The 24,224-nt window shown below is 42.2% G+C and overlaps 1 protein-coding gene across 1 annotated transcript in view; it reads right to left on the reverse strand.

Moving 5' to 3' along the window:
* adam11 (ADAM metallopeptidase domain 11) overlaps positions 1-24,224 on the reverse strand; it is a 365,266-nt gene that overhangs the window by 258,141 nt on the left and 82,901 nt on the right. Inside the window, exon 5 of the mRNA XM_059955670.1 lies at positions 3,447-3,529. Within this exon, the coding sequence (XP_059811653.1) occupies positions 3,447-3,529 (83 nt within the window). The remainder of the gene's footprint in view (positions 1-3,446; positions 3,530-24,224) is intronic.

Genomic DNA, 24,224 nt, shown 5'->3' on the forward strand with positions numbered 1-24,224 from the left:
TAACCAGCCAATGTCCTTACAATTGCTTTCTTTCCCAGTACTTGCTTCTGAAACATTCTGTGACCTGAAACCTTTGCAGTTCTTCCACATGGAACAATCCTCAAAGGCAATGAAAGTAATAATTATTCTCCTCAGAGATAGGGCAGTCTGTTACAACTAATTCTGCCAGCTCCAGACACTGAGCATCAACTGGTGACATTGCACAACAGCCATTGGTAGCCCTGCTTTGAATGCCTAGCTGTGACACAGATGGATCAGAGGTCTAAATCAATTATTGTCTTTCATTTCTCTTACTTCATCCCTTAGTCCCATTTTGGTACATAGTCCTCAATTCTAGCCATCACCAAGTTTATAAAATCTTGCACAAGAAATTGACGTACAGTATTAGTGCATTGGTATATAAAACATAACTTCGGTGTGTCAATTTCTAAGTCACACTTTGCAACTTTCAGACAAAAGAGTGAAAACAAATCACTCTACCTTATGTCTGCTGAATTGCAAATGTTTTCTTGTTTTTGGGTTGCCAATCCCTTGACTGCTGACTCTTTGGGCATTTGATTTCTTCATCATCAACAAATGTTGCTATTGATGTTATTAAACCATGAAATCATCATGAAAGTGAACAGTACGGTTCCTAGTCTCAAAGTTAATAATCAAAAGTGTCAATTTCTAGAGTACATCAGCACATTATTAAACCGTTTAGCAGACAATTTTGTAAATAAGAAATTAACTATTTAAAATAGCAGCACTGTTTTCTTCAACAATATATGGTATATTAATTAAAACATTGCCAGCCTGAATAGTGACAGATAGAAAACTAGTTATGAGTTTCATAATGCCATTCCAACCTGTCAATGTTGCTTGGTGTGCCTGTGTCCCACTCTCAGTGAAGTTGAGGACCTGATTCAAATGTAAAGCTGGTTGGGTGACTTTCTCAGGGCTTGGAGTAATTTGTGAACAAAATGGAGATACAAGGAGCTGAAGTGGGCAGTTACTGCTATTTATTGGACTGTGGGTATGCAGAACCAGTTGTGTTTCTTCTCAGCTTTTAAAACAGATCTCCTTCCACAAAAACTGTGTTGTCACCATTCATTCCCATGCCTAATCCCTGAAGAACTTCAGTCCGGTGATCCCTCTCACACCTGCTTTGCCCTTCTCCTTACCACATGCACTATCTCTCCTCCTGCCTTCTTTTCCTTCTCACTAACGAAGGCAACAGGGAGCAAATAAGGTGCTTGATGAGTATAAAAAGTGCAAAAAGTACTTAAGAAAGAAATCAGGAGGGCTAAAAGAAGACATGAGGTTGCTTTGGCAGTCAGGGTGAAGGATAATCCTAAGAGCTTCTACAGGTATGTTAAGAGCAAAAGGATAGTAAGGGATAAAATTGGTCCTCTTGAAGATCAGAGTGGTCGGCTATGTATGGAACTAAAAGAAATGGGAGAGATATTAAATGGGTTTTTTTGCATCTATATTTACTGAGGAAACTGGAATGGAGTCTATGGAAACAAGGCAAACAAGTAGGGAGGTCATGGAACTTATACAGATGAAAGAGGAGGAGGTGCTTGCTGTCTTGAGGCAAATCAGAGTAGATAAATCCCCAGGACCTGACAGGGTATTCCTTCGGACCTTGAAGGAGACTAGTGTTGAAATTGCAGGGACCCTGGCAGAAATATTTAAAATGTCAATATCGACGGGTCAGGTGCCAGAGGATTGGAGGATAGCTCATGTAGTTCCGTTGTTTAAAAAAGGCTCAAAAAGTAAGCTGGGAAATTATAGACCGGTAAGTTTGACATTGGTAGTAGGTAAATTATTGGAAGGAATACTAAGAGATAGGATCTACAAGCATTTGGATAGACAGGGACTTATTAGAAACAGTCAGCATGGCTTTGTGCATGGTAGGTCATGTTTAACCAATCTATTAGAGTATTTCGAGGAAGTTACCAGGAAAGTGGATGAAGGGAAGGCAGTGGATGTTGTCTACATGGACTTCAGTAAGGCCTTTGACAAAGTCCCGCATGGGAGGTTAGTTAGGAATATTCAGTCGCTAGGTATAAATGGAGACGTAGTAAATTGGATTGGACATTGGCTTGATGGGAGAAGCCATAGAGTGGTAGTGGAGGATTGCTTCTCTGAGTGGAGGACTGTGACTAGTGGTGTGCCACAGGGATCAGTGCTGGGTCCATTGTTATTTGTCATCTACATCAATGATCTGGATGATAAAGTGGTAAATTGGATCAGCAAATTTGCTGACGATACAAAGATTGGAGGTGCAGTGGACAGTGAGGAAGGTTTTCAAAGCTTGCAGAGGGATCTGGACCAGCTGGAAAAACGTGCTGAGAAATAGCAGATGGAGTTTAATACAGACAAGTGTGAGGTATTGCACTTTGGAAGGGAAAACCAAGGTAGAACATACAAAGATAAATGGTAGGGCACTGAGGAGTGCAATAGAACAGAGGGATCTGGGAAAACAGATACAAAATTCCCTAGATAGGGTCATAAAGAGAGCTTTTGGTACATTGGCCTTTACAAATCAAAGTATTGAGTATAAGAGTTGGAATGTTATGGTGAGGTTGTATAAGGCATTGGTGAGGCCGAATTTGGAGTATTGTGTGCAGTTTTGGTCACCTAATTACAGGAAGGATATTAATAAGATTGAAAGAGTGCAGAGAAGGTTTACAAGGATGTTGCTGGGACTTGAAAAACTAAGTTACAGGGAAAGGTTGAATAGGTTAGGACTTTATTCCCTGGAGCGTAGGAGAATGAGGGGTGATTTGATAGAGGTGTATAAAATTATGATGGATATAGATAGAGTGAATGCAAGAGGCTTTTTCCACTGAGGCCAGGGGAGAAAAAAAACAGAGGTCATGGGTTAGGGGTGAAGAAAGAAAAGTTTAAAGGGAACATTGGGGGGGGGGGAGGCTTCTTCACGCAGAGTGGTGGGAGTGTGGAATGAGCTGCCAGATGAATTGGTGAATGTAGGCTCACTTTTGACATTTTAGAAAAACTTCGACATGTATATGGATGAGAGGGGTTTGGAGGTATATGGCCCAGGTGGAGGTCAGTGGGACTAGGCAGAAAAATGGTTCAGGACAGCCAAGAAGGGCCAAAAGGTTTGTTTCTGTGCTGTGATGTTCTATGGTTCTATGGCTTACCCTTTCCCCTAATCCCACTCTTGCCAATGTCTGTTCCAGCTACACCTCCCTTTCATTTGTCAATCGCCTTGCTCTCCTCACCCTTGAAGCTTTCTGAATTGTTGGGACATCCTATCACAGGGTTCTTTGTCTCTTAAAGCCCAATAAATGGATTAAAATTCAATGAAATTCTTGAATTCCAACATGACCCCTGTTCATCTGCTCCTCACATTCACCCTCCTGTATTTTCCACCCCAGAAATATCTGAGCAGCTGATCATGTTGACTGAGAGATTTTGAATGTCTTTTTACTTACTTCAGTCCATGGCATGTTGACATAGCCACAAATGAGTTTGAAAGACCTCTGATTTCCCCATGGTAGTAACAATGTTCACCACCCTGAAAGTGAACAACAGTGAGATTAGTCTTATGCCATGTACTGCTTCTTCACTGTGCATAAAACTGGCATGCAAGATTCATAGTTGGCCATCTAAAGCTCCACATCCAACAATAGCCCGCTTTTTTAAGCTACTGGTATCAAAGCAGAAGATTTCCGGCTGAAGACCAATTTCATTGCTGCTGTATTGATGCAGATTCCAGAACAACATATACCACAAATGGTCACAGATCAGAAATATTTAGAATGTTAAGCTAAAAAGAAATTGGAGTGATGGATAGATTAAAAGGGAGAAATGTTTGCAAAATAATGAAGCACCAGCACAATTCAATATCACTCTCAGTTTTCTCCACACAGAAAGACCTACACTATGACTGTTTGTAAGTTGCCTGATTAGTGATATTTAGTTGAAACACTCTCCCTAATCTCCACATTAAGTCACTGATTGAATAATTAGCGGAGACAGAAAGAATATATAAATTCTCTATCTAGTGGAAGTTGGAGGTTGATAGGTGGGGGCACAGGGAATGAAACTGACCCATGATATTGATATCCAATTTTACACATTGCACCCATTCCTCTTCACTGACTCCAAATGATCTTTACACTTGCTTTAAAAAGATTTCATCAATTTGATGCAAATAACCATTCACTGTGATTAAGCTTCATAACTCCTGCAAGCATTGTCTGAGAAGAATTTGCTTTGTGAGGAGCCTGTGAGACCTTCAACATTAACCTCTGAAAACTCTTTAAGATTGATGTCTTTGGACTAGGTTGATGACGTTAATTGAATGCCTTAGGTGGTGGCTAGCCCAACAGTCATAGGTGTCTCAAACATCTTTTCAGGCCCTCACTTGGATAATGATATAATCTAACGTGCTTGGAGCAGGGATGTTGCCGCAACATTCTGTTCCTATCTCTAATGAAACAGGTTGTTCATTACGTTGATAACGTGCAATGACAGATATTCAGTCCTTTCTGATGATGTACTTATAATATGAACACTTTCCATCTGAGAAAATGCAGCTCATTGCTGATTCTGTAGAAAAGGCAGCGACTTGTAGCAGTTTGGTACTCAGAGTAGTGGCCAATCAGCATTTGGGATAGATTGATGAGGCAAGGCAGGGGCAAGAGGAGTGGCTATTGTTCGAGCGGCCATCATTGGAGAGGTCAGAGTAGGGTTTTTGAAACATAGAAATAGAAACATAGAAAGCCTACGCACAATACAGGTCCTTAGACCCCAAAGCAGTGCCGAACATGTCCTTACCTTAGAAATTACCTAGGGTTACCCATAGCCCTCTATTTTTCTAAGCTCCATGTGCCTATCCAAAAGTCTCTTAAAAGACCCTATCATATCTGCTTCCACCACTGTTGCCGGCAGCCCATTCCATGCACTCACCACTCTCTGTGTGAAGGTATTACCCCTGACATCTCCTCTGTACCTATTTCTGCGCTCTCATGCTAGACATTTCAGCCCTGGGAAAGAGCCTCTGACTATCCACATGATCCATGCCTCTCATCATCTTATACACTTCTATCTTGAGGCTTTAGCTCTTCCGAGGCCTGAGTGAGAGAAGGCAAAAAAAAAGTAGTAGGGTAGAGTTTTTTCTCTCCCACAGTTTAGTGTTTTTCCTTCTTCATATTTGCTCAGTTAGGAACAGTAGAGATACCAGGCAGGATAGTGGACTGCTCATCTTATGAGATGTCGGAAGGCAGAGAGACCTCCAGTGTTCCTGATGACTACACCTGCAAGAAGTGCATCCAGCTGCAGCTTCTAATAAACAACGTTAAGGAGTTGGGGCTGGAACTGGATGAACTCCAGATAATTCAGGAGGTTGAGGGGGTGAAAGATGGGACAGATAGAGAGGTAGTTACACCTAAGGTTCACAACACAAGAAAAAGCATGACAGTCAGGAAGGGAAAGGGGTTAAGGAGCCAGTGCAGAGCACCCCTGTGGCCATCTCCCTCAACAACAGACATATCAATTTGGATACTGTCAATGGGTGATAACCTACAAGTGGAAAGTCACAGTGGTTGGGTCATGGGCACTGAGTCTGCCTCTGTGACTCATGTAGGAAGTGTGGAGGAGAGGCATGCTTTGATGGTAAGGAATTCATAAATTAGGGGTATGGACAGGAGATTCCGTGGGCAAGAATGAGATTCCTGGATGATATGTTGCTTCCTGGGTGCCAGGGTCCATGACATCTCAGATTGAGTCCTCAGCATTCTTTAGTGGAAGGGTGAACAGATAGAGATCCATGTGGGTACCAATGACAGGGGTAGGATGAGTGATAAAGTTCTGCAGAGGGATTTCAGGGAGTTAGGTGCTAAGTTAAAGGGCGGGACTGCCAGGCTTGTGATCTCAGGTTTGCTATCCATGCCATGTGCTAGTGAGGCCAGAAATAGGAAGATCATACAATTTAACAGGTGGCTAAGAAGATGGGGGAGGAGGGAGGGGTAAGATTTTTGGATCATTGGGCACTCTTCCAGGGAAGGTGGGACCTATACAGAATGGACGGTTTGCACCTGAACTGAAAAGAGACTCGCATCTTAGCAGGAAGGTTTGTTAATGCTGCACAGGGGTGGTTAGGGGGGAGGTGAGAGGGTTTAAGTAAGAGTTACAGGGTGATGTGAACCAGAGTGCTAGAACAGATTATGGAGAGGTAGCGGAGAGAGATGTTAAGACCTTAGACAAAGTAAGGGATCAAAAAGTTGAAGATGGTGTAAATAGTGTCTTGAGCTGTGTATACTTCCATAAGACCATAAGACATAGGAGCAGAATTAAGCCATTCAGCCTATCAAGTTTTCTCCGCCATTCCATCATGGCTGATCCCGGATCCCACTCAACCCCATACACCTGTCTTCTCACCATATCCTTTGATGGCCTGACCAATTAGGAAATGACCAACTTCTGCCCGAAATATACCCTTGAACTTGTCCTCCACTGCAATCTGTAGGACAGCATCCCACAGATTCAATAATCTCTGCCTAAAATAATCCTCCTTATCTCTGTTATAAAAGGTCACCCCTTAACTTTGAGCATGTGCCCTCCAGTTCTAGATACCTCCACCATAGGAAACATCCTCTCCACATCTGCCTTATCGAGACCTTTCAACATTCAGTAGGTTTCAAAGAGATCCTCACAATTTCTTACAAATTCCAATGAGTTACAGGAGCAAAGCTGCCAAACGCTCCTCATTGCTGATGTCCTATCAGTGTCAGGAGCAGAGCACTGCAAAGAGGTCTCTCGCAGGTTGGCAATGCTGGTTTGAAAAGAGAGCTTCGTGGGCATTTGGCCATTGCAGAGGCTCTATTGGTGGTGGGAGCAGAGCACTGCAAACTAAATAGAAGTACAGGAGGGACAAGTGGGGCAGCCAAAGCTGGGAGTAGGCCAGTGGCGAGAGTAGAAGCGTCAGGCTTTGGCTCAAAGGAGGCTTCAGCTCGGACGAGGTGTTGTCTCTGGGTAAGCTTCTGTTTTTGTTTTTCTCTTACTGTCCCTGGTATATGGTGGTTGTGGTTCTTCTTGCTGGAAGCTGGAGTCCTGGGAGACTCAGAGTCTCCCGGGCAACTACATCTACATGAAGTGCATCCGGCTGCAGCTCCTTGAAGACAACATTAGAGATCTGGAGCAGCAACTGAATGACCTTCGGCTTGTATGGGAGAGTGAGGAGATAATCGATCAGAGTTACAGGGAAATTAGTCACCCCAAATTTGCAGGAGGTGAGTAGCTGGGTGACTGTCAGGGGAAATGGAAATAGGCGGTTAGCGCAGAGCACCCCTGTGGACATTCCTGTCAATAATATTATTTTAGATACTGCTGTGGGGGATAACCTCCTGGGAGAAGGCCACAGCAACTGGGTTACAGGCACTGAGCATGGGGCTGTGGTGCAAAAGGGAACGGGAAAGAGAGAGAAGAAGGGAGCGATAGTGATAGGGTACTTGATAGTGAGGGGAACAGACAGGAGATTCTGTGGACATGAACGGGACACCCAGATGGTATGTTGCCTCCCAGGTCCCAGGGTCAGGGACGTCTCAGGTCGCATCCACAACATTTCGGAGAGGGAGAGAGAGCAACCAGATGTCTTGGTACATATTGGTACCAATGACATAGGAAGGAAAAGCAAAGAGGGCCTGAAAAGAGAATTGAGAGAATAAGGTGGAAAGCTGAGAAGCAGGATCTCCCGGGTAGTATCTTCTGGATTGCTGCCTGTACCACATGCCAGTGAGGGTAGAATCAGGATGATTTGGTAAATAAATGCATGGCTGAGAAGCTGATTCTAGGGTCAGGGTTTCAGGTTCTTGGATTATTGGGATCTCTTCTGGAGGAGGTATGACCTGTTGAAAAGTGACAGGTTGCACCTGAACTCGAGGGGGATCAATATCCTCGCGGGAAGGTTTGTTAGAGCTGTTGGGGAGGGTTTAAACCAATTTGACAGGGTAATGCGAACCAGAGTGATGGGACTCAGGATAGGATGGATGGTAAAAAAAATAAAGATACCATGCAGTCAGACTGTCAAGAACGGCAGGCAGGTGATGGGACACAATTTCACCCAACACGATGAGTTATCAGTGCATAAGGGATGCAGAATCAAAAAGGTTAGCAAATACAGTACTCAAAGTGTTATATCTCAATTCATGGAGTATCAGAAATAAGGTGGATGATCTTGTTGTAATATTACAGATTGTCAGGTATGATGTTGTGGCCATCACTGAATCATGGCTGAAGGGAGCAGGATGTCCAAGGTTACACGTTGTATCGGAGGGATAGGCAGAGGGGGTGGTGTGGCTCCGCCAGTAGAGAACAGCATCAAATCATTAGAAAGTTGTGACAACACGAGTGAATCTGCAGATGCTAGAAATAAATAAAAACACAAAATGCTGGCAGAACTCAGCAGGCCAGACAGCATCTATGGGAGGAGGTAGTGATGACATTTCGGGCCAAAACCCTTCATCAGGAGAAACTGATGAAGGGTTTCGGCCTGAAACATTGTCGCTACCTCCTCCCATAGATGCTGTCTGGCCTGCTGAGTTCTGCCAGCATTTTGTGTTTTTAGAAAGTTGTGACATATGATCGGAAGATGTTGAATCCTTCTGGGTTGAGTTAAGAAACTGCAAGGGTAAAGGGACATTGATGGCAGTCATACACAGGCCTCCAAACAATAGCTGGGAGGTGGACTACAGATTACAAAAGGAAATAGAAAAGGTGTGTCAAAAAGGCAATGTTATGATAGTCATGGGAGATTTCAACATGCAGGTCAATTGGGAAAATCAGGTTGTAAATGGTTCTCACGATTGTGAGTTTGGTGAATGCCTAAGAGATGGCTTTTAAGTGCAGTTTGTCATTGAGCCTACTAGGGGATCAGCTACACTGGATTGGGTGTTATGTAATGAACCAGAGGCGATTAGGGAGCTTAAGGTAAAAGAACCTTTAGGAGACAGTGATCACAATATGATTGGGTTCAACTTGAAATTTGAGAGGGAGGAAGTAAAGTCTGGCGTAGCAGTATTTCAGTGGAGTAAAGGGAAATTACAGTGGTGTGAGAGAGGAGTTGGCCAAAGTAAATCGGAAGGAGTTGCTGGCAGGGATATCAGCAGAGTAGCAATGGTGTGCATATCTGGGAAAAATGAGGAAGGTGCAGGACATGTGTATTCCAAAAATGAAGAAATACTCAAATGGCAAAATAGTACAACCATGGCTGACAAGGGAAGTCAAAGCTAATGTAAAAACAAAAGAAAGTGCATACAACAAAGCAAAAATTAATGGGAAGATAGAGGATTGGGAAGTTTTTAGAAAACTTTCAGAGAGCAACTAAAAAATCATTAGAAGAGAAAAGATGAAACATGAAAGTAAGCGAGCAAATAATATCACAGTGGATAGTAAAAATTTATTCAAGCATGCAAAAAAATAAAAGAGAGATGAGAGTGGATATAGGATCACTAGAAAATGAGGCAGGAGAAATAACAATGGGGGACAAGAAGACGGCAGATGAACTAAATGAGTATTTTCCATCAGTCTTCACTGTGGAAGACACTAGCAGTGTGTCAGATGTTGTAGTGTGTGAGGGTAGAGAAGTGAGTGCAGTTACTATGAGAAGGTGCTCAAAAAGCTGAAAGACCTAAAGGTACATAAGTCACCCGGACCAGAGGAACTGCACCCTAGGGTTCTGAAAAATGTAGTGTTAGAGATTGTGGTGGTATTAGAAATGATCTTTCAAAAATCATTAGACTCTGGCATGATGCCAGAGGACTGGAAAATTGCAAATATCACTCCACTCTTTAAGAAAGGAGGAAAGCAGCAGAGAGGAAATTATAGACCAGTTAGCCTGACTTCAGTGGTTGGGAAGGTGTTAGAGTCAATTGTTAAGGATAAGATGATGGAGTACTTGGTGACACCGGTCAAGATAGGACAAAGTCAGCATGGTTTCTGACTCTGTCCTATCACGGACAATCTTGGCTGACAAATCTTGTTGGATTTTTTTCAGTAGATTACAAGCAGGATAGATAGAGAGGATGCAGTGGGTGTTGTATATTTTGACTTTCAGAAGCCCTTTGACAAGGAGCCACATATGAGGCTTTTTACCACATTAAGAACCCGTGGTATTACAGGAAAGTTACTAACATGGTTAGAGCATTGGCTGATTGGTAGGAGGCAGCGAATGGGAATAAAAGGATCCTTTCCTGGTTGACTTCCAGTGAATAGCTGTGTTCTGCAGGGATTGGTGTCGGGACCGGTTTTTTTTTGTGTTGTATATAAATGATTTAGATGATGAAATAGATAGCTTTGTTGCCAAGTTTGCAGATGATACAAAGATTGGTGGAGGGGCAGGTAGTGTTGAGGAAACAGGTAGGATGCAAAAGGACTTAGACAGATTAGGAGAATGGGCAAGAAAGTTGCAAATGAAATATAATGTTGGAAAATGCATGATCATGCACTTTGGTAGTAAAAATAAATGTGCTGACTATTTTCTAAATGGGGAGAAAATCAAAAAATCTGAGCTGCAAAGGGACTTGGGAGTCCTTGTGCACAACACCCTAAAGGTTAGCTAGCAGGTTGAGCCAGTGGTGTGGAAAGCAAATGCAATGTTAGCATTCATTTCAAGAGGTGTAAAATAAAAGAGCAGGGATGTGATGCTGAGGATTTCTAAGGCACTGGTGAAACCTCACCTTGAGTATTGTGAACAGTTTTGGGCTCCTCATCTTAGAAAAGATGTGCTGGCATTGAACCAGAGGAGGTTCAAACAGATGATTCCAGGAATGAAAGGGATATCATATGAGGAACGTTTGATGGCTCTGGGTCTGTGCTCGCTGGAATTTAGAAAGATGAGGGTGAGAGCTCATTGAAACCTTTCGAATGTTTGAAGGCCCAGACAGAGTAGATGTGGAAAGGATGTTTTCCATGGTGGGAGTGTCTAGGTCAAGAGTGCACAAACTCAAGATAGCGGGATGTCCATTTAAAACAGAGATGCGGAGAAAGCACATGGACATCAGCCAGTTAGAACAGTGAAAAGAGTTTAAAAGCAAGAAGAGTTTAAAAGGAGACGGTTATTTCTTTAGTGGTTTGATCAGGGCATGACTGTGTAAGCGTGTGGATGTCAGCCAGTTGGAACAGTGAGAAGAGGTGGGGGCGTGGCACTATTGATCAGAGATAGTGTCACAGCTGCAGAAAAGGAGGAAATCATGGATGGGTTGCCTACAGAGTCTCTGTGGGTGGAAGTTAGGAACAGGAAAGGTGTTTTTTATAGACCACCCAATAGTAACAGGGACATTGAGAAGCAGATAGGGAGACTGATTCTGGAAAGGTGTAATATTAACAGGGTTGTTGTGGTAGGAGATTTTAATTTCCCAAATATCGATTGACATGTCCCTGGAGCGAGGGGTTTAGATGGGGTGGAGTTTGTTAGGTGTGTTCAGGAAGGTTTCTTGACACAATATGTAGATAAGCCTGCAAGAGGAGAGGCTGTAATTGATCTGGTATTGGGAAATGAACCTGGTCAGGTATCAGATCCCTCAGTGGAAGAGTATGTTGGAGATAGTGATCACAATTCTAACCGCTTTACCATAGCATTGGAGAGAGATAGGAACAGACAAGTTAGGAAAGCATTTAATTGGAGTAAGGGGAAATATGAGGCTATCAGGCAGGAACTTGGAAGCATAGATTGGGAACAGATATTTTCAGGGAAATGTACGGAAGAAATGTGGCAAATGTTCAGGGGATATTTGCATGGAGTTCTGCATAGGTACATTCCAATGAGACATGGAAAGGATGGTAGGGTACAAGAACCGTGCTGTCCAAAGGCTGTTGTAAATCTAGTCAAGAAGAAAAGAAGAGCTTACAAAAAGTTGATAAAAACAGGTAATGATAGAGATCTAGAAGACTATAAGGCTGGCAGGAAGGAGTTTAAGAATGAAATTAGGAGAGCCAGAAGGGGCCATGAGAAGGTCTTGGCAGACAGGATTAAGGAAAACCCTAAGGCATTCTACAAGTATGTGAAGAGCAAGAGGATAAGATGTGAGAGAATAGGACCAATGAAGTGTGACAGTGGAAAAGTGTGTATGGAACTAGAGGAGATAGCAGAGGAACTTAATGAGTATTTTGCTTCAGTATTCACTACGGAAAAGGATCTTGGCAATTGTTGTGATGACTGACAGCTGAATAAAAAGCTTGAGCATGTAGATATTTAGAAAGAGGATGTGCAGGTGCTTTTGGAAAGCATCAAGTTGGATAAGTCAACAGGACTGTACGAGATGTACCCTAGGCTACTGTGGGAGGCAAGGGAGGAGATTGCTGAGCCTCTGGTGATGATCTTTGCATCATCAATGGGGACGGGAGAGGTTCTGGAGGATTGGAGGGCTGCGGGTGTTGCATTTTTCAAGAAAGGGAGTAGAGATAGCCCAGGAAATTATAGACCAGTGAGTCTTACTTCAAGTGTTGGTAAGTTGATGGAGAAGATCCTGAAAGTCAGGATTTATGAACATTTGGAGAGGCATAATATGATTAGGAATAATCAGCATGGCTTTGTCAAAGGAAGGTTGTGTCTTATGAGCCTGATTGAATTTTTTGAGGATGTGACTAAACACATTGATGAAGGTAGAGCAGTAGATATAGTGTACATGGATTTTAGCAAGGCATTTGATAAGGTACCCCATGCAAGGCTTATTGAGAAAGTAAGGAGGCATGGGATCTAAGGGGACATTGCTTTGTGGATCCAGAACTGGCTTGCCCACAGAAGGCAAAGAGTGGTTGTAGATGGGTCATATTCTGCATGGAGGTCGGTGACCAGTGGAGTGCCTCAGGGATCTGTTCTGGGACCCTTACTCTTCGTGATGTTCATAAATGATTTGGATGAGGAAGTGGAGGGATGGAAGTGGAAGTGGAAGTGGGTTAGTAAATTTGCTGATGACACAAAGGTTGGAGGTGTTGTGGATAGTGTGGAGGGCTGTCAGAGGCTACAGCTGGACATTGATAGGATGCAAAATTGGGCTGAGAAGTGGCAGATGGAGTTCAACCCGGATAAGTGTGAGGTGGTTCATTTTGGTAGGTCAAGTATGATGGCAGAATCTATATACTACTAAAACACTCATGCTCTGTTTGTCAGTTTGTGACCTCCAATTAGTGCAAACAGTGCATTACAATGGCACTTTATTTGGCTAAATCGACTTAAAATGCGCTAACTTACAGAATGCAGGCAAAGTTCAGGGTTATATATTCATATAAAATTGCTCATTCGCCAAAATCAATTGACCGACTTTCACCCGAGAGCCCATCCACCATCATGGAAATTGGGATGTGACACCACAACGCATGCATGTGGCCAGCCTCAGCAGTGACACCATGCGGAGCAGAAGGGCAGGGCAGGGCAGGGATATTTCGATTCTCTCGAAGTGTGTCCCAATGGGTCACCCCGTTGTATAGTATTATTGGTAAGACTCTTGGCAGTGTGGAGGATCAAAGGAATCTTGGGTTCCGAGTCCATTGGACACTCAAAGCTGCTACGCAGTTTGACTCTGTGGTTAAGAAAGCATACGGTGCATTGGCCTTCATCAATGGTGGCATTCAGTTTAGGAGCCGAGAGGTAATGTTGCAGCTATATAGGACCCTGGTCAGACCCCACTTGGAGTACTGTGCTCAATTCTGGTCGCATCACTCCAGGAAAGTTGTGGAAACCACATAAAGATTGCAGAGGATATTTACAAGGATGTTGGCTGGATTGGGGAGCATGCCTTATGAGAATAGGTAGAGTGAACTCAGCCTTTTCTCCTTGGAGCGACAGAGGATGAGAGGTGACCTGATAGAGGTGTATAAGATGATGAGAGGCATTGATTGTGTGGATATTCAGAGGCTTTCTCCCTAGGCTAAAATGGCTAGCATGAGAGGGCACAGTTTTAACGTGCTTGGAATTAGGTACGGAGGAGATGTCAGGGGTAAGTTTTTTACGCAGAGAGTGGTGAGTGAGTGAATGGGCTGCCAGCAACAGTGGTGGATGTGGATACGAAAGGGTTTTTTAAGAGACTCCTGGATAGGTACATGGAGCTCAGAAAAATAGAGGGCTATGGGTAACCCGAGGTAATTTCTAAAGAAAGTACATGTTCAGCACAGCATTGTGGGTTGAAGAGCCTGTATTGTGCTGTAGGTTTTCTATGTTTCTATGAAATGAATAAGCACTTAGCATGATTCTTCACTGCGGAAGACAGTAGCGGTATGCTGGAAATTCCAGTTGTCAGGAATCATGAAGTTTGGGAAAAATGAAAGATCTGAATGCAGATAAGTCAACTGAACCAGATGGTGTCCCCCCACTGTTCTGAAAAAGGTGGCTGAAGTGATTGTGCAGGCATTAGTAATGATCTTTCTAGAATCACTAGATTCTGGAATGGTTCGGGAAGACTGGAAAATTGCAAATGTCACTTCACTCTTCAAGAAGGGAGAGACACATAAGAAAGGAAATTATAGGCCAGTTAGTCTGACCTCAGTGGTTGGGAAGATGTTGGAGTCCATTATTAAGGATGAGGTCTCAGGGTACTTGGAGGCACATAATAAAATAGGCCATAGTCAGCACGGTTTCCTCAAGGGAAAATCTTGCCTGACAAATCTATTGGAATTCTTTGAAGAAATGACAAACAGGATAAACAAGGGAGAACAGGTTGATGTTGTGTACTTAGATTTTCAGTAGGCCTTTGACAAGGGGTCAGTGTTGGGACTAATTCTATTAATGTTATATGTCAATGATTTGGATGACAGAATTGATGGCTTTATTGCAAAGTTTGCAGACGTTATGAAGATAGGTGGAGAGGCAGGTAGTTTTAAGGAAGTAAGGAGGCTACAGAAGGACTTAAACAGATTAGGAGAATGGCTAAAGAAGTAGCAGATGGCATACTGTGTCTGGAAGTGTATGGTCATGCAGTCTGGTGGAAGCAGTGAAAGTCTTGACTATTTTCTAAATGAAACCATTCAAAACAATATGATAGATATCACCCTTAAATTTGAAAGACCACAAAAACATAAGAGATAGGAGCAGAATTAGACCATTTGAATTGGCAGGTGTGACAGAATTTGGGGTACTTGGAAACTATGGATAAAACAAGTCAAAGTCAGCATAGGATTTGTAAATAGAAATCTTGCCTGACAAATCTGTTAGAGTTCTTTGAGGAAGTATCAAGCAGGGTGGACGAAGGAGATTCAGTGTATGTCATTTACTTGGATTTACAGAAGTCATTTGATAAAATGGCACATGAGGCTGCTGAACAAGATCAAATCCTGTTGTATTACAGGAAAGATACTAGCATAGACACAGGAATGACTGACAGGTAGGAGGCAGCGAGTGGGAATAAAAGTGGTCTTTTCTGGTTGGCTGCCGGTGACTAGTGGTGTTCCTCAGGGGTCAGTATTGAGACCACTACTGTTCACACAATTTGTCAGTGATTTGGATAATAGAATTGATGGCTTTGTGGCAAAGTTTGCGAATGATACAAAGCTAGGTGGAGGGGCAGGTAGTGCTGAGGAAGCAATGTGATTACAGCAGGATTTAGACAAATTGGGAGAATGGTCAAAAAAGTGGCAGATGGAATACAGTGTTGAGAAATGTATGATAATGCACTTTGGTAAAAGGAACAATAGTGTGGACTATTATCTAAAGGGGGAGAAGGTTCAAACATCAGAGGTGCAGAGGGACTTAGGAGCCTTCATATAAGACTCCCAGAAAGTTAATTTCCAGGTTGAGTCTGTGGTAAAGAAGGCAAATGCAATGTTGGCATTTATTTCAAGGGGAATAGAATATAAAAACAAGGAGATAATTCTGAGCCTTTTTAAGACACTAGTCAGGCCGCATTTGGAGTATTGTCAACAGCTTTGGGCCCCTTGTCTCAGGAAGGTTATGTTGTCATTGGAGAGAGTCCAAAGGAGGTTCACAAGAATGATTCCAGGAATGAAGGGGTTGACATATGAGAAGCCTTTGGCAGCTTTGGGCCTGTACTCACTGGACCTCATTGAAACCTACCAAATGTTGAAAGTGCTAGATAGGTGAATGTGGATAGGATGCTTCCTATGGTGGAGGTATCCAGAACTAGAAGGCACAGCCTCAAAATTGAGGAATGAACCTTTAGGACAGAGGTAAGGAGGAATTTTTTTTAGCCAGAGATTATTGAATCTGTGGAATGCTTTGCCACAGACTGTGGTGGAAACCTAGTCAGTGGGCATATTTAAGGCATAAGTTGCTCATTCTTTGATCTGTCAGGGCATCAAAGGATATGGTGAGAAGGCAGGTGTGTGGGGGTTGAGTGGAATCTGTGATCAGCCATGATGGGATGGCAGAGCAAACTCAATGGGCTGAATGGCCTAATTCTACTCCTATGTCTTATGGTTTTATACTGGCATCCATCTGTCTCACAGGACAATGGAAAATAACAGCACTGGAGTGAACTCTCCAGGGCACAAGTCTGGGTGGAAGGTATGGAGATCTTGGGATGGTCAGTCATCAAGATACCTCTCTCAGCCTCGTCCGAGCACCAACTTGGCTTCAGGGGCTGCCAGAAAGATGTGCAGTGACGTCTACCCATCTTATAGGCTTCAGTCCAGATTTTCTATCTAGAGTTACCCCTGTAGATGTCGTCTCCCCCAAGGCTGCCCACAAAGCAGTGTTGTTACTTACCCATAGCTGGGGATCTGGTTCACGAGCATTAGAACATTGTCAGTCTACTGCTTTTATTATTCTATGTGTAGAATTCTTTTCTTAAGAGTCACAGATAAATACAGCAGGCATTTTGGCCCATCTGGTCCATGCTAAGCCTTTTCAACTGCTAAAGTGCTTACTCTTATCATCCTGCACCAGGACCATAGGCCTCCATATCCCTACAATCCATGTACCTATCTAAACTTCTCTTAAGTGTGGAAATCGTGCCGCATGCACCACTTGTGCTGGCAGCTCATTCCACACTTTCACCACCCTCTGAGTGAAGAACTTTCCCCTCATGTTCCCTTTAACCATTTCACCTTTCACCCTTAACCTCTATTTGCAGCCCCACACAACCTCAATGGAAAAAGCTTGCTTGCACTTAGCCTATCTATACCTTCCATCAAATTTCCTCTCAATCTTCTACATTCTAAAGAACACAGTTCTAACCTATTCAATCTTTCCTTAGAACTCAGGTCCTCCAGACCCAGATCCAGATCCTTGTAAATTTTCTCTGTACTCTTTCAACCTTGTTTACATCTTTCCTATAGGTAGGTGACCAAAATCACACATAATAATCCAAATGAGCCCTCACCAATATCATATACAACTTCAATGTAACATCCCATCTCCTGTACTCAGTACTTTGATTTATGAAGGCCAATGTGTCAAAAGGTTTCTTTACAAACATATTAAACTGTGACTTTTAATGAATTCTGGACCCGTGTTCCCAGATCCCTTTGTTCTATCACACTCCTCAGTGCCCTACCGTTCACTATAAAAGACTATTCTGTTTGGTCGTACCAAAGTGTAAAACCTCACACTTATCTGCATTGAATTCCACCTGCCACTTTTTGCCCGTTTTTCCAGCTGATCCAGATCCCTCTGCAAGCCATGATAGTCTTCCTCGCTGTCCATTACACCCTCACTCTTGGTGTCATCTGCAAATCAGTTGGTCCATTTAGCCATATTATCATCCAGATCATTTTCTGGCTTCTCTCACTAAGCCAAAATCTAAGCCAATTTATCACCTCATCTTGAATGCCGAGCGACTGAACCTTCTTGACCAACCTCCCATGCGGGACCTTGTCAAAGACCTTGCTGAAGTCCATGTAGACAAGGTCCACTGCCTTCCCTTCATCCACTTTCCTGGCAAATTCCTTGAAAAACTCTATAAGATTGGTTAGACATGTCCTACCACACACAAAGCCTTGCTGACTATCCTTGATTGCTGACGTCAATCCAAATACTTAAATACCCGGTCCCTTATTGTACCTTCCAATAACTTTCTCACTACTGGTGTCAGGTTCACCAGCCTATAATATCCTTGTTTTGATTTTTAGAGCCTTTCTTAAACAATAGAACAACATTGGCTATCCTCCAAACGTCAGACACTTCATCTGTTGCTAAGGAAGATTTAAATATCTATACTAGGGCCCCGCCAATTTCTACACCTGCCTACCACAAGGTCAGAGGGAACACTTTGTCAAGGACTGGGGATTTATCCACCATAGTTTGCCTCAACACGGCAAACACCTCCTCCTCCTCATTATTCTGGTCCATGAAGTTGATGCCACTTTGCCTCACTTCTCTAGACTCTGTATCCATCTGAGTAAATACAGATACAAAAAATCCAATTCAGATCCCCATCTCCTCTAGCTCCATGGATGGATTACCATTCCAGTCTTCCAGAGGACCAATTTTACCCCTTGCAATCCGTTTGCTCTTAACATACCTGTAGAATCCCTTAGGTTCTCCTTCACCTTGTCTGCTCATGTCTTCATATAGCCCTCCTGATTTCTTTGTTAAGTGTTCTCTTGCTTTCCTTGTGCTCCACAAGCACCTCATTTTTCCCTTCCTGACTATACCTCCAATGCAACTCCTTTATTTTCTTAATCAGGACTTCAATATCTCTTGAAAACCAAGGTTCCCAAAACCTGTTATCTTTGCCTTTTATTCTGACAGGCATATACAAGCTTTGTACTGTCAGAATTTAACTTTTGAAGGCCTCCCACTTACCAAGTATAGCTTTGCCAGAAAATAGCTTGTCCCAATCCGCACTTGCCAGATTCTTTCTGATACCATTAAAATTGGCCTTTCTCCAATTTAGAATCTCAACCAGTGGACCAGACCTATCTTTTGATATATTTACTTTGAAACTAATGGCATTATGATCACTAGATGCAAAGTGTTGTCCTACATAAACTTCTGTCACCTGCCCTGTCTCATTCCCTAATAGCAGATGTCTATGTACTGATGAAGGAAACTTTCCCGAACACATTTGACAAACTTTATCCCATCTAGTCCTTTTACAGTATGGGAGTCCCAGTCAACATGTGTAATACAAATAAACTCTTTTCAGGCTTCCAACCGGGTACAGATATTGAGTTTAACTGACAAACTCTGCCATCTTCTTCAGAGATGATGCCTGGGCATGTCTAATCCAAAGGTGTTTATACCCCCGTCATCCATCCCTCCTGATTGATTGGTCCTCATCCAATCACGTTTCCACTCTCATCTTTGTTTACAATCCAATTCCAGTTCTTACATAGAGTGAGATCTTCATCTTTGTTAAAATTCTTTTCCTCTAGTTTTATTTCAATGGCTTCCTTCATCAAGTAGTCCCAGAAGCTTGTGCCATCAAAGTCATTGTGAATGCAATGTTCTGCTACCACTGATTTCTCCGGGTAACCCAAATGGATACACCTGTGCTCCTTGATGCAGGTTTCCACCATGCATCCCAACTGGCCAAGATACGCTGCTCCGCATTTACAGGGAATCCTCTAAACACTAGACGACCTGAATCCCAGGTCATCTTTGACTGCATTCACAATCGTATAGGATTGACTTCAACAGCACAAGACTGCTGTGCCATGCCAATGGCATTTGGGATGGCCTGGTAAAGGATGTAATTGAAGTAAAACTAGAGGAAAAGAGTTTTAACAAAGACAACGGTCTCACTCTAAGTAAGAACTGGAATTCGATAGTAAGCAGAGTGGGAGAGTTAGAAACCTGATTGGATGAGAATCAGCCAATCAGGAGGGCTGGACTACAGGGGTATAAATAACATCAGACTGGACGTTCCCAGGTTTCATCCCTGTTGAAGATGACAAATTTTGTCATTAAAACTTTGGTTATAATCAATACATGTACCTGGCTGGAAGCCCAAGAAGAGTTTATTCGTCATATATGCCGGGAAAGCAATAAATCCTTTTTCAATATGTGAAGTTAAAATCTCCTACTATAACAACCTTATATTTCTAGCAACAGTCTGTGATCTCTCAACAAATTTGTTCCTCCAAATCCCTTGGATTGTTGGATGATGTAAAATAGCCCCGTTAACATTGTCATAGCTTTCTTATTGTTCAGTTCCACCCATAACACCTCACTAGTCGAGTTCTCCAGTCTATCCTGGCTGAGCACTGCCATGATATTTTTCTTGACTTGTTCACCACCCTTCCTCTTTTAATCCCTCCTGCTCTGTCACGTGTAAAACAACAGAACTCTGGAATATTAGGCTGCCAGTCCTGCCTCCTGCAACCAAGTCTCACTAATGGCTACAATATCACAATTCCAGGTGTTGATCCATGCCCTAAGCTCCTTGGCCTTTCCTACGGTCCTTTTCAGACTGGCTGCTGGTGACTAGTGGAGTTCCAAAGGGGTCAGTATTGGGACAATTCTTTTTATGTTATATGTCAATGATTTGGATGATGGAATTGATGGCTTTGTTGCAAAGTTTGCAGACAATATGAAGATGGGTGGAGGCTCAGGTAGTTTTGAGGAAGTAGAGAGGCTGCAGAAGGACTTAGACATATCAGGAGACTGGGAAAAGAAGTGGGGTGTGGATTACAGGGTTAGGAAGTGTATGGTCATGCACTTTGGTAGAAGAAATGAAGGGTTGGCTATTTTCTAAATGGAGAGAAAATACAAAAACCTGAGGTGCAAAGTCATTTGGGAGTCCTCGTACAGAATTCCCTAAAGGTTAATTTGCAGGTTTGAGTCTGGTGAGAAAGGTAAATGCAATGTTAGCATTCATTTCAAGAGAACTAGAATATAAAAGCAAGGATGTAATGTTGAGAATTTGTAAATCACTGGTGAGGCCTCACTTGGTGTATTGTGAGAAGGTTTGGGCCCCTTATCTTAGAAAAGATGTGCTGAAACTGGAGAGTTTCAAAGGAGTTTCACAAAAATGATTCCAGGATTGAATGGCTTGTCATATGAAGTGGATTTGATGGCTCTGGGCCTGTATTCACCAGAATTCAGAAGAATGAGTGAGGACCTAATTCGGACCAGAAAGCAGAGAGGTGTCCTTCTAGAACAGAGGTGAGGAGGAATTTCTTTAGCCAGAGGGTGGTGAATCTATGGAGTTTTTTTTTTACCACAGGCAGCTGTGGAGGCCAAGTCTTTATGTATACTTAAGGCAGAGGTTGATAGATTCTTGATTGGTCAGGGCATGAAGGGATATGGAGAGAAAGCAGGAGATTGGGGCTGACAGGAAAATTGGATCAGCCATGACGAAATGGTAGAGCAGACTTGATGAGCCAAATGGCCTAATTCTGCTCCTATATCTTATGGTTTTATTGTCTTGTGGTCTAAACTTTCTACTCCCAACAACCTGCACCTGGATCATAGCCCTCCATATCTCCACTATCCATGTAGCTTTCAAAATTTCTCTGAAACATTGAAATTGAGCTTGCATGGACCACATCTCATTCCGCGCTCTCACAACCCTCTGAGTGAAGATGTTTCCCCTCATATTCCACTTAAACCTTTCACCTTCACCTTTAAGGCATGACCTCTGGTTGGAGTCCCACTCAACCTCAGTGGGAAAAGCCTGCTGGCATTTACTCTATCTATCTATACCCCTCATAATTTTGTATACATCTATCAAATCTCCTCTCAATGTTTATGTTCTAAAGAATACAGTCCTAAACTATTCAATCTTTCTTTGTAACTCAGGTCCTCCAGACCCAGCAACATCATTATAAATTTTCTCTGTACTCTTTCAACCTTATTTACATCTTTCCTGTAGGTAGGTGATAAAAACCGCACACAATTCTCCAAATTAGGCCTCATCAACGTCTTGTACAATTTCAACATATCATCCCATCTCCTGTACTGAGTACTTTGATTTATGAAGGCCAATATGCCTAAAGCTTTCTTTACAACCCTATCTACCTAATATACCTATCACCACAGCTTGCTTCTTCTCCTCCCTTCCCTTCCGAGTCACAGAACCAGACTCAGTGTTAGAGACCCGACTACTACTAGGTTATCTCCCACCTAACAGTATCCAAAGTGATATACCTGTTGTTGAGGGGGATGGCCACAAGGTATTCTGCACTGGATGATTAACCAGTGCAGTCTTTAATGAATTAACACCTCTTATAAGTAGACGTTGTTTACATTTCCAGCTTATTTAAGGTTTACGGTAGGGGCAGGAAGTGGAAAGAATCTTGTGGAAACCAAATGAACAGAAATATCACTAATTGACTAATATTAAGGCAGAAATCACACCCTCAGACTTAAAGACAAGAATATTAGACCATAAGACATAGGAGCAGAAGTAGGCCATTCAGCCCCTCGAGTCTGCTCTGCCATGCAATCATGGGCTGATCCAATTCGTCCAGTCATCCCCACTCCCCTGCCTTCACCCCATACCCTTTGATGCCCTGGCTAATCAAGAACCTATCTATCTCTGCCTTAAATACACCCAATGACTTGGCCTCCACAGCCGCTTGTGGCAACAAATTCCTTTTAAAAATTTTTTTTTATTGAAGTTCATCATCAAACAAACATTTCCACAAGATGTATTTCAGACATTGTACATATATATCATATAATCATATGTATCACAAATCTCCACAAAGTATTTATCTGAGGTATACACTTATAGAAAAGAGTGGAGAGAAAAAACAAGCAAAAGGAAAGAACTATGTACAAGTAGGGAGTGATCTTTTTTTACAACATATTCATTGATTTGGGAGAATAAAATCAGGCCTTTGAGGCATTATGTAGTTAAACCATTTTTCCCAGTATGAATCAAATTGTTCCAGCTTATGATTAACAGATGCTGTTATCTTCTCCATTTTGTAAATGTCCATTGTAATTTCCATCCATGTATTTAAAGTTGGGCTCTCCTGTGATAACCATTTCCTAGTAAGAGTCTTTTTACCAGCCACCAACAGTATATTCATTAAATATTTATCTCGTTTCAACCATTCTTGAGGTATATATCCAAAATATATGGTCTTACTCTCTAAGGGTATTTCACATTTAAAGATGTCTTGTAGGGCATTGTGTATCCCCCTCCAATAGTTTTTGATAACAGGGCAGTCCCAAAAAATATGATAATGATTTGCATTTTGATTTCCATAATTTCTCCAGCAAACAGGGAGGTTACTATCATAATGGGATTTCTGAGAGGGTGTAATAAAATATCTTATCAAGTTTTTCCATCCGAACTCCCTCCATTTCTGTGAACTAGTACACTTCCATTGATATCTCCATATTATTGTCCATTCGTCCTCAGATATAATTATCCCTCCGGCCTTCTCCCATTTTGTTTTAATGTATGAAGTCGAATGTGTTTTAAGATTTGACAACCCCTTATACATGCTTGAAATGATTCTACTACCATTATCAGAATTATATGCTTTTCTAAAGAGCTCTATCAAGCATGTACTTGCCTTGGTTACATTTTTAAGCGTCTTGTTAACATATTGTCGCACCTGTAATTACTGATAAAAATCTTGTTTTCCTAATAAGTGTTCCTTCTTTCATTATGTTGTAAAGAACTGTTATTCCTTTAGCTGTCCAGTCCTTAAATCTAGATCCAATTTATTTGGTGTAAAATCCGAGTCATATGCACACCATTTAAGAATTGCAATATCTCCTTCTAGATTATATTCTTTTATAGTAGTTTTCCACATTTTAAGAGCCAATTTCACCCATGGGTTATCAATAGTATTTATGTACCTTTGCAGGTTGTTATCAGCCAAAATTGCTTGTATGGGGATGGGAAGTACCCGCTCCTCAATGTTTTTCCATTGAGCATCATATGGTGGGTTGCACCAACATATCACAGCTCTCAACTGTGCTGCAAAATAATAATCTTTAAGAGAGGGTAGGTCCCATCCCCCCTTTTCCTTTGCTAATTGCAAAGTTTTGAGATGAACTCTAGGCTTTTTACCCTGCCAAATATACCTTGATAGCATCTTGTTCCATTCATTGAATTGATTTTGATTAATCTGTATTGGTAGGGTCTGAAAGAGATATAACAGTCTGGGCAGTATATTCATTTTAATAGATTCAATCCTTGAACTGAGACTGAAAAAAGGAATCATGTTCCATCTTGTCACATCTTCCTTAATTTTTTTTATATAAAGGCTGATAATTACATTCTGATAATTTTGCCAAATCTTTTGGCATAATGATGCCCAAATATTTGAAAGACTCTGTGTGCCATGCCCAGGGGTACCGACTTTCAATTTCTCTTGGTGGGCTATAGTAATATGAAAGTAAGTGGGTTTTG

This window comes from Hypanus sabinus, chromosome X1, assembly GCF_030144855.1.
Source record: "Hypanus sabinus isolate sHypSab1 chromosome X1, sHypSab1.hap1, whole genome shotgun sequence".
NCBI lineage: Eukaryota > Metazoa > Chordata > Chondrichthyes > Myliobatiformes > Dasyatidae > Hypanus > Hypanus sabinus.